We start from the raw sequence: 11,767 nt of genomic DNA, 5'->3' as shown, positions 1-11,767 counted from the left end.
CTTTCAATTTTGGTTTCCTCAGTGTGTATGCCCAGCAGTGGGATTGCTGGGTCATAAGGCAGTTCTATTTCCAGTTTTTTAAGGAATCTCCACACTGTTCTCCATAGTGGCTGTCCTAGTTTGCATTCCCACCAACAGTGTAAGAGGGTTCCCTTTTCTCCACACCCTCTCCAGCATTTATTGCTTGTAGACTTTTGGATTGCAGCCATTCTGACTGGCATGAAATGGTACCTCATTGTGGTTTTGATTTGCATTTCTTTGATAATGCGTGATGTTGAGCATCTTTTCATGTGTTTGTTAGCCATCTGTATGTCTTCTTTGGAGAAATATCTATTTAGTTCTTTGGCCCATTTTTTGATTGGGTCATTTATTTTTCTGGAATTGAGCTGTAGGAGTTGCTTGTATATTTTTGAGATTAGTTGTTTGTCGGTTGCTTCATTTGCTATTATTGTCTCCCATTCTGAAGGCTGCCTTTTCACTTTGCTTATAGTTTCCTTTGTTGTGCAGAAGCTTTTAAGTTTAATTAGGTCCCATTTGTTTATTTATGCTTTTATTTCCAATATTCTGGGAGGTGGGTCATAGAGGATTCTGCTGTGATGTATGTTGGAGAGTGTTTTGCCTGTGTTCTCCTCTAGGAGTTTTATAGTTTCTGGTCTTACGTTGAGATCTTTAATCCATTTTGAGTTTATTTTTGTGTATAGTGTTAGAAAGTGTTCTAGTTTCATTCTTTGATAAGTGGTTGACCAGTTTTCCCAGCACCACTTGTTAAAGAGATTGTCTTTAATCCATCGTATATTCTTTCCTCCTTTGTCAAAGATAAGGTGTCCATAGGTGCGTGGATTTATCTCTGGGCTTTCTATTTTGTTCCATTGATCTATATTTCTGTCTTTGTGCCAGTACCATACTGTCTTGATGACTGTGGCTTTGTAGTAGAGCCTGAAGTCAGGCAGGTTGATTCCTCCAGTTCCATTCTTCTTTTTCAAGATAGCTTTGACTATTCGAGGTTTTTTGTATTTCCATACAAATTGTGAAATTATTTATTCTAGCTCTGTGAAGAACACCATTGGTAGCTTGATAGGGATTGCATTGAATCTATAGATTGCTTTGGGTAGTATACTCATTTTCACTATATTGATTCTTCTGATACATGAACATAGTATATTTCTCCATTTATTAGTGTCCTCTTTGAGTTCCTTCACCAGTGTTTTATAGTTTTCTATATATAACTCTTTAGTTTCTTTAGGTAGATATATTCCTAAGTATTTTATTCTTTTCGTTGCAATGGTGAATGGAATTGTTTCTGTAATTTCTCTTTCTATTTTCTCATTATTAGTGTATAGGAATGCAAGGGATTTCTGGTATTGATTTTATATCCTGCAACTTTACTATATTCATTGATTAGCTCTAGTAATTTTCTGGTGGAGTCTTTAGGGTTTTCTATGTAGAGGATCATGTCATCTGCAAACAGTGAGAGTTTTACTTCTTCTTTTCCAATTTTGGATTCCTTTTATTTCTTTTTCTGCTCTGATTGCTGTGGCCAAAACTTCCAAAACTATGTTGAATAGTAATGGTGAAAGTGGGCATCTTTGTCTTGTTCCTGACTTTAGGGGAAATGCTTTCAATTTTTCACCATTTAGGATAATGTTTGCTGTGGGTTTGTCATATATAGCTTTTATTATGTTGAGGTATGTTCCTTCTATTCCTGCTTTCTGGAGAGTTTTTATCATAAATGGATGTTGCATTTTGTCAAAGGCTTTCTCTGCATCTATTGAGATAATCATATGGCTTTTATTTTTCAATTTGTTAATGTGGTGTATTACATTGATTGATTTGCAGATATTGAAGAATCCTTGCATCCCTGGAATAAAGCCCACTTGGTCATGGTGAATGATCTTTTTATGTGTTGTTGGATTCTGATTGCTAGAATTTTGTTAAGGATTTTTGCATCTATATTCATCAGTGATATTGGCCTGTAATTTTCTTTTTTTGTGGTATCTTTGTCAGGTTTTGGTATTAGGGTGATGGTGGCCTCATAGAATGAGTTTGGAAGTTTACCTTCCTCTGCAATTTTCTGGAAGAGTTTGAGTAGGATAGGTGTTAGCTCTTCTCTAAATTTTTGGTAGAATTCAGCTGTGAAGCCGTCTGGACCTGGGCTTTTGTTTGCTGGAAGATTTTTGATTACAGTTTCAATTCCGTGCTTGTGATGGGTCTGTTAAGATTTTCTATTTCTTACTGGTTCAGTTTTGGAAAGTTGCACTTTTCTAAGAATTTGTCCATTTCTTCCACATTGTCCATTTTATATAAAAGGAGTCATACAACATGTGGCTTTTTGTGTCTGGCTTCTTGTGTAGGTTTTTAAGGATCATCAGTGTTGTAGCATGAATCAGTGGTTCATTCCTTTTTATGGATATTCCATTGGATGGATATATCCCATCATCAGTTGATGTACATTTATACTGTCTCCATTTCTTGCTATTATAAGTAATGCTGCTATGAACATTCATGTACATGTTTTTCTATCAACTGTACAGATGTCTTATGCCAGTTACTCCACTGTCTTGAATACAACATCTTTGAAATAGGTTTTCAAATTGGGAAATTTGATTCCTCCAACCTTGTTCTTTGTATGCAAGATTATTTTGGCTATTCTGGGTCCTCTTGGATGGTATTTTTAAGTCTTAGTTTTCTGAGACAGTGTATTAGTTTTAGCATTTAGAAATGTAAAAAAGTAACTAAATTGACTATTTGGTTTGTCATAATCTGAAAGAAGCCTCTCTGTGGTTGTCATCACTCACTGATGGCCTCTTCATTCTAACCACACAGCAGAGGGGTCCTTTCAGGCACAGCTCTTGAACTCTTCAGATAGGCTGCATTCTCTGTCCACATTGCTTTTTTTAGAAGCATCTGAGTGCTGTCATTTTGCAGTTGCTGTGACACAGAGGCCTCATGGACTCTGACTACATCAGACAGGATATGTAAGTCAGGCCAGAGTACCTCTCCACTGAACAGTTTTTAAAAAGGTCATGTGATGTTTAGAGATAAACCTGAACTTCTGACCCAGCTTCCTTGACTACTAACTGTGTTTTTTTTTCCCCTTATTTCCTCCCGATAGTCCCTACTCTATGTTACAGTTATTTCAAAAATTAAAATTAAGTGTGCAGAGACATACGTTTAAAGTGTAAAACCTACAGTATTTATTATTCTTTGTATAAAGATCCTTTCCTACAAGGGGCCTTCTTAGGGGCCTTTGATTTCTCAACTCAAACCATTACCAAGGATCAGAATTATTCTTCTGAGTTTCCTGAGAGATTAGTATTTCTTCCATTGCAATGATGGTGATGTCTCTGGTTTCCATTATTTCTTTGTATCACTGCTCCTGATCTTAAGTTATTCCTGCAGCCTCTGCAGCAGGGAAGAAGCCAAGGTCCACACAGGACCTTTCTGTCTGGCGGCCCGTCCTCCGTGCTGCCAGGACCTGCTCTCACTACATCCTGGGAGGCAGGTCTGAGACATGAATGTTGCAGCTACCCTTAGGAAAGCCCGCGTCTGTAACACGGTGCCACTGGTCTCCGCCTCACCTTGCTTGCTGCACATCTTAATTTCTGTGAAATTGTGACCACTGGCTGTTGTTACTTGACATTTACACTTAATTTTGGTCAAGTTCTCTGACCTTTCTAGGACTTGGTTTTCTCATATATAAAGTTGGGATAATAATTGTACTTACCTCATGAGGTTGTAAGGATTAAATACATAATTCCTGATACATAGTAAAGCCTCAGTCAGTGTTAGTCATTATTATTATTATCATTATTAATTTGATAATAGTGTCTTTCTTGTCCATATGTGAGGAGAGTACAGTTTTATTTAAGATCTTTGTAGCATTCCTGAGGAAATATTGAGCAGAATTAGAATGTCCAGTTTCAGGCATTTTGTCATTGTCTCAGACCACTAGGCTGCTGCTGCTGCTGCTGCTAAGTCGCTTCAGTCGTGTCCGACTCTGTGCGACCCCATAGACGGCAGCCCACCAGGCTCCGCCATCCCTGGGATTCTCCAGGCAAGAACACTGGGGTGGGTTGCCATTTCCTTCTCCAATGCATGAAAGAGAAAAGTGAAAGGGAAGTCGCTCAGTCGTGTCCGACTCTAGCAACCCCTGGGACTGCAGCTTACCAGGCTTCTCCATCCATGGGATTTTCCAGGCAGAAGTACTGGAGTGGGGTGCCATTGCCTTCTCCGACTAGGCTGCAGTGCTTACCATGAAAATAAACATTGCTAAATCTTTGCTGTGCTTTAAATTGGACTTCTCTTAAAGATACTTCATCTGCATATTGCACAGTACAGTTATTTTACTTCTTACCTATTCATTATATTCAAGAAACTATTTTATCCATTTGTCACTGTTGACACTGACAGCAGACTATATTTGAGTCTGTTATCTGGGCAACATTGTAATTTGAAACATCAGTTACAGGGGTAACTTAAATGTAGTACCTTGCTGATGTACCACGGATTTCATATTCTTGAGCCTGAGTGAAGAAATCATATCAATGAGTATAGACATACATATGTACTGATGCAGGTTTTTGTTTGTGTTTTAATCCCAAATTAGAGTTTGTATGAATGTCCTAAGCTTTTATTTGATTTATGAGAGATGCTTGAGTTTTTACTTTATGAGCTTTACTTTCTTTTCATGTAACAGTATATAGATTCTTTCATTGGAATTTAATTTTTAAATGTTTAGTTTGCACCTTTCCTTATGTAATTTCTCAAGTAGTATTTTGAATAGGCATCTAAACTCTGAAATTGTGTGAAATCTGTTTATTAAATGGAGTAAAGCTAGTCTATTTATCCCATATATATGTTATCAGCTTAAATCCTTTTTCTTCTTTTAATGACCAATATTTTAAAATAATGTTAAGACTCATTGCCATGAAGCCCTCCTAAGTGCTTCTAATCACTGCCTGTTTATAGTACAGTTGATTCCATAGCAATCTTCCAAAACAGAAAATGCTTTAAAATATGAGATATTTTTTTAAATTATGTATATATATATATGGTCCAAAACTTTTCTAAATTTCAATGTATATAAAATATATATATATATATATATATGGTCCAAAATTTTTATCTGGAATGATTTGTAGTTACAGTACTTTGGGGATAAAGACAGGAGGAAGGAGGGAAGCAAGAGACTTCTTCATTTTAACTTGTCCCTGGCTGTATGTAATCTCATTACACATATTGCTATTTTTTAACCCTCAGTAAGGGTTAACAGCAGCGAGATTATGAACCTTTATGTTTTTTGCCTATTAATACCTGTCTTTATTTAAAATAGCACAGCCTATAAATGAAAATGTCTGGTACTGACAAATGTATCAAGTTTCTTAGACGATGATAATAAAATGTAGCTTTCCCATAGAGAAAGAAAACTGATAAGGCCTTCACTCCTATAAATATATTTTTCAAAAGAAAACATTTTCTAGTATATTCATGTGATGGGATTTTATATCTGTTCCTCTTTAATCCTTGATTCTACCTTCCTTGCAGAAGTTTTACCTGCTCAGGAATGGAAACCTCCTCTGCCTGCTTATGATTTTCTAAGTATGATGGATGCGGCAGCATCTGAGCATCTTGCTAGGAAAGTTCCCGAGTGCATAAAAGAAACTGACATGCATGGAAGTGATAAAGAACAGCCTGACGATAAATCTGCCATCACAGAGGAATCGATTGGAACATCGAAAATGAAGCATTCGAGCAGAAGTAGTTGGCTTGAAGAAATCAAAAAACCGCTCAGGCATGATAATCAAGAATTATGATACTCAAAAGTGAGCTAATTTTATAGGGCTGTGAAAAGCTTCCCAAAGTCTTTTTGGCTCGTTTGATAGACTTGAGAATTTATTTCACTAAAAAGTAATACTGAATCATTTCAAGTTTCTAGATCAGGGCTGTTCAATGAAATATAATGTGCAATATATGTAATTTAGAATTTTCTGTAGCCACATTAATATAAAACTGAGCAGGTGTAATTAATTTTATTTCACCCAATTTAAGTATACCACCCCAAAATAGTTCAGTTAACATAAAAATTGTGAGTTATTTTACATTCTTTTTTTGTATCAAGTCTTCAAAATCCAGTGCATATTTTACGCTTACTACACATCTCACTTCAGAGTAGCTACGTTTCAAGTGCTCAGTAGCCACATATGGCTGGTGACACAGGTGAAGCCATACATATTCATGTATCCATTCTCCCCCAAACTCCACTCCCATCCAGTCTGCCACACAATATGGAGCAGAGTTCCTTGTGCTATACAGTTGGTCTTTCTTGGTTATTTATTTTAAACATAGCAATGTGTACATGTCCATCCCAAACTCCCTAACAACCATAAGTTCATTCTCTAAGTCTGTGAGTCTCTTTCTATAAAACCAGTGTTTCTTAATCAGGGGAGAGTTTTGCCCCCAGAGGGGGCATTTGATAATGTCAAGAGGCATTTTTGATCATCATTACTAGGGGCATTACTGGTGTATAGTGGGGCTAAGTAGAAGCCAGGGATGCTAATAAGCATCTTACAACGCATTGGACAGCTCCTCCCGCCCCAAACAAAGAATTATCCTGCCCAATTGTCAATAATCCCAAGTTTGAGTTAAACTAATCTGGGCAAACTGTTAAATTCCCTTATATTTTTAAAGTAATGAAATAACCCTAAAAAGAATGCAGAGTAAGATATATATAATATATATTATGTTATATATGTTATATAATGATTCTCTTATATATAATAATATATATTACATATAATATATATATAATTCTCATATATATACAGTTGCCCCTTAGACCAACCCAGATGTGAACTGCACCGTTCTACTTACATGTAGATTTCCTTCACTGAATACTTTCTACAGTACTATCGCGTCCGTGGTTGATTGACTCTGCAGATGTGGAACCATGGATATGGAGGGCTAACTGTAAAATTGCTGTTTGTTCGGGGGTTGGCTCCCCTAAACCCCTCATTATTCAAGGGTCAACTGTATATTTCATTGTAACATAGATCATTTGCTCCTCCCAGCACCCTTCCTAGATGTTTTTGTTATGACATATAATCTGTATTATTTCAGTTCATTCTCCTTTGTTTTTTATTTCTTACATGGGAGATATGAGAGTGAACTCCAAATATAGCTTGTATAGTAAAATGTCACCAGCCTAACCATTAACTGCAAGCACATAAAAACTTGAAATCAATTAGTCATTGTACCATAGCCAGAAATTTTGACAGTTATTAATATGTGTTTTTAAAATAATTTTAAATAAAGTATCTGGATTTCAGGCTACCTTTAAAAGCTTCCTGTGGCCTCTGTCATGCTGTCTGTTGGACCACTTTCCCTGTATCAGTAGGATTTCTTTGGTTGCAAGCAACAGAAATTTAGCTTTGATTAACTTAAGCAAAGTAAGAATATTGGTAATTCATAGAGTTAAGCTGTGCTTTGAAAAAATACAAACAAAAGCTGTTTGGGGATTTGTATAGCAGGAACCAACCAGCTCAGTGATTTTTCTGTCTTTCTCTCCAGCTGTTTTTCTGTCTTTCATGTCTCAGGGACTCCTGGGAATGTTGGTTAGGGGAAGACTAACTGGCAGCCCTAACCAGATTTCCACAATACAGAAGAGGTGAGCCTTACAGAAGAAATCTAGATTCTGTTTGCTAAGAAAAGGGAGCATGGGTGTGGAGAGGGAAAAAAAAAAAACAGCAAAGAGAAAATCTATGAATCCTAAAAACACCACTTGCTGTGCTCCTACCTAGCCTTTTATCCTTTTCAGGAGTTTCTGTCACATCCTCCTGTCGATCTGTAAGAGTTTCAGACGTTCTCTCTCTACCTTCAAGTGTTAAAGTTTTCCTATGTGTCTCCCTGAATCTCTGTAAGAGTTGGCCAGTGCTTATGTACTTTCTGAGTAACATTTCATTCCTCATGAATCAAATTATTTTACCGTCTCCTGACTCACCTATGCTGGAAGAAACATCCTTGGTCCAGCCCTTATGATGAAATATTTCATTCATTTCACATTTCCTGGAGTTCATTACCCAAACTTATGCTTCTTTTAAAAACTAACTAAACATGCCTAGGCAGAACATTATATTCAAAGATCTGTAAGTGTCTATCATTGGTAATAGAAAATAATCAAATAGGTATACCTTGGGAGTTGTGCTTCCATTTAAGATGTCGAAAGCTGCAAGAGAATGTTCCTCCCATCTTAATAAGAAAACAAAAATGAAAACTTTTCTATTACACATCAGAGAAGGCAGCCAAAGGAACTGAATTCCAGAATGACAGGCCTCTTAGAATACATGAACTGTTTCACCTTTGGCAGAGAATAGGAGGCTGCCAGTAAAGACACTTGGAAAGATCTAAGATGTGTCCCTGCCTGCAACTTATAAGTGAGCTTGCCACAGTTTCTTTTATCAGAGACAAGGGACTTCATTACTTAACCTAGTAGTATCAATCAGTGTCAGTATCTGTGCTGGTTCCCTGATCCCCAGTCCCATAGGGCAATGAGAAAAGGGCCAGGTGACACCTATACATGCAGTGGGTTGCATTTCAGGGAGGTACTCTGAGCTCCAGGAACCTAAATATTTTATAATGAGTGTTAAGCATGCTGGTCCTTTGCTCTGGAGGGAGACATCTTCATTACAGTAGACAGTAATCAAATGTGTCTCTTCCCAAGGAAGATGCTATCTCTTTTTACTCCAGCTGAGAAGGTGGTTGAGACAGAACAGAGGCAGTCAATGCCTCTCCATAGATCATGCACAAACATGAGAGACCCATGAAAAAGTATCTCCCAACAAAAATCAGCTAAACTTTTGAAGAATTTAGGGGCAAGTATGGACTGAATATTAGCTTAGAGTAAGTGGGAGCTTATCTCCCCTTGCTATTCTTTGGAACTCTGCATTCAGATGCTTATATCTTTCCTTTTCTCCTTTGCTTTCCACTTCTCTTCTGTTCACAGCTATTTTTAAGGCCTCCTCAGACAGCCATTTTGCTTTTTTTGCATTTCTTTTTCTTGGGGATAAGAAAGCCTTCCTCAGTGATCACTGCAAAGAAATAGAGGAAAACAATAGAATGGGAAAGACTAGAGATCTCTTCAAGAAATTACAGATACCAAGGGAACATCATGCAAAGATGGGCTCGATAAAAGACAGAAATGGTATGGACCTAACAGAAGCAGAAGATATTAAGAAGAGGTGGCAAGAATACACAGAAGAACTATACAAAAAAGATCTTCATGACCAAGATAATCAAGGTATGATCACTTACCTAGAGCCAGACATCCTGGAATGTGAAGTCAAGTGGGCCTTAGGAAGCATCACTACAAACAAAGTTAGTGGAGGTGATGGAATTCCAGTTGAGCTATTTCAAATCCTAAAAGATAATGCTGTGAAAGTGCTGCACTCAATATGCCAGCAAATTGGAAAACTCAGCAGTGGCCACAGGAGTGGGAGAAGTCAGTTTTCATTCCAATCCCAAAGAAAGGCAATGCCAAAGAATGTTCAAACTACCGCACAATTGTACTCATCTCACATGCTAGTAAAGTAATGCTGAAAATTCTCTAAGCCAGGCTTCAGCAATAAATATGTGAGCTGTGAACTTCCAGATGTTCAAGCTGGTTTTAGAAAAGGCAGAGGAACCAGAGATCAAATTGCCAACATCCGCTGGATCATCAAAAAAGCAAGAGAGTTCCAGAAAAACATCTATTTCTGCTTTATTGACTCTATATGTATATATACATATATATATAGAGAGAGAGAGACAGAGAGAGAGACTATATATTTATATATATAGAGAGAGACTATTTATTTATTATATGCCAAAGCCTTTGTGTGGATCACAATAAACTGTGGAAAATTCTGAAAGAGGTGGGAATACGAGACCACCTGACCTGCCTCTTGAGAAACCTGTATGCAGGTCAGGAAGCAACAGTTAGAACTGGACATGGAACAACAGACTGGTTCCAAATAGGAAAAGGAGTATGTCAAGGCTGTATATTGTCACCCTGCTTATTTAACTTATATGCAGAGTACATCATGAGAAACACTGGGCTGGAGGAAGCGCAACCTGAAATCAAGATTGCTGGGAGAAATATCAATAACCTCAGATATGCAGATGACACCACCCTTATGGCAGAAAGTGAAGAAGAACTAAAGAGCCTCTTGATGAAAGTGAAAGGGGAGAGTGAAAAAGTTGGCTTAAAGCTCCACATTCAGAAAACTAAGATCATGGGCATCCCATCCCATCACTTCATGGCAAATGGATGGGGAAACAATGGAAACAGTGACAGACTTTATTTTTGGGGGCTCCAGAATTACTGCAGATGATGACTGAAGCCATGAAATTAAGAGATTCTTACTCCCTGGAAGGAAAGTTATGACCAACCAAGAGGCATATTAAAAAGCAGAGACATTACTTTGCCAACAAAGGTCTGTCTAGTCAAGGCTATGGTTTTTCCAGCAGTCATGTATGGATGTGAGAGTTGGGCTATAAAGAAAGCTGAGCGTTGAAGCATTGATGCTTTTGAACTGTGGTGTTGGAGAAGACTCTTGAGAGTCCCTTGGACTGCAAGGAGATCCAACCAGTCCATCCTAAAGGAGATCAGTCCTGAGTGTTCATTGGAAGAACTGATGTTGAGGCTGAAACTCCAGTACTTTGGCCACCTGATGTGAAGAGTTGACTCATTGGAAAAGACCCTGATGCTGGGAAAGATTGGAGGCAGGAGGAGAAGGGGACAACAGAGGATAAGATGGTTAGATGGCATCACCAACTCAATGGAGATGAGTTTGAGCAAGCCCTGGGAGTTGGTGATGGACAGGGAGGCCTGGCGTGCTGAGGTCCATGGGGTTGTGAAGAGTCGGACACAACTGAGCGACTGAACTGAAGTGGGAGCTTTGACACGACAGTTCACATTCTCCTCGGAGCTCCTTTCCACCAGCTTCTACTGGGTGCTATGAGAACTATTGGGGCAGGAGTGTAGTGAGAAGATATCCCTCAAAGACAACAGGCATGCAGTTAGTGGTTGATCTGATGTTCTCGGGTGACAGAGGTGAAACACTGACCACTTCCTCAGACTTTCTTTGAGTGAAAACATTAACCACTGCTGGAGAGAGCATAACTTCCTGCCTCCAGGGCCCAGGCACAGACCGACTGCCTCTGGGGAAGGAGTAAATGCAAAAACCTTTGGCCCCTGGGGAGAGGTAGAAAACCTCTTCCGCCCAGGATACTGTACCAACACCAAGCGGAGATCTGCTCTCTATGGGAGAAGTGCAGTTCACCACTGGAGGAGCTTGAGACTGTGGGGTGACGCAGGTAAGCAGGACTGGCTCAAAGCTGAGGGTGGAGAAGGAGAACAGATCCTCTGGCACCCAGGTCTGACCCAAGTGCAAGATGACTTCAGCCCATCCCTGAAGGTACACAGACTGTATTACACCAAAGGTAAAAATAATAAAAGCCAAGCCTGTTTTCACTGACTTGATTCATTCAGTCCCTCACACTAGTGGCCATGTATAAATATTATTTATCTTTCTCAACTGTTCTTCACAAGATGTGTGGCATTCAAAAATTCTAAGACTTAAAAAAAAAGTAACACAATTCATAGTCAAGAGATGAAACAAATGACACAACTAAACTCAGAAATGACCCAGATATTGGAAATTGTGAGGCAGAGACTTTTAACATGATGAATGTGTTAAAGGATTTACTGGAAAAACAAAAGGTAAACTTGAGC

The 11,767-nt window shown here is 38.4% G+C and overlaps 1 protein-coding gene across 3 annotated transcripts in view; it reads left to right on the top strand.

Moving 5' to 3' along the window:
- The window catches only part of TXNDC16 (thioredoxin domain containing 16), a 94,296-nt gene extending 86,963 nt beyond the window's left edge, over positions 1-7,333 (top strand). For 2 of the 3 annotated variants that reach the window (XM_010834575.1, XM_010834576.1), the window contains one exon: positions 5,545-6,734. In XM_010834575.1, coding sequence (XP_010832877.1) covers positions 5,545-5,813 — 269 coding nt within the window. In that variant the 3' untranslated portion in view covers positions 5,814-6,734. Of the gene's footprint in view, positions 1-5,544 lie in introns of all 3 variants that reach the window. The other variant, XM_010834573.1, reaches the window with a different exon arrangement.
- Positions 7,334-11,767: the final 4,434 nt, after the last annotated feature.

Source organism: Bison bison, unplaced genomic scaffold (assembly GCF_000754665.1).
Source record: "Bison bison bison isolate TAMUID 2011002044 unplaced genomic scaffold, Bison_UMD1.0 scf7180017864034, whole genome shotgun sequence".
In the NCBI taxonomy this organism is placed as follows: domain Eukaryota; kingdom Metazoa; phylum Chordata; class Mammalia; order Artiodactyla; family Bovidae; genus Bison; species Bison bison.
Note: the sequence above shows the minus strand (reverse complement) of the source record. Positions and strands in the feature narration are given on the sequence as shown.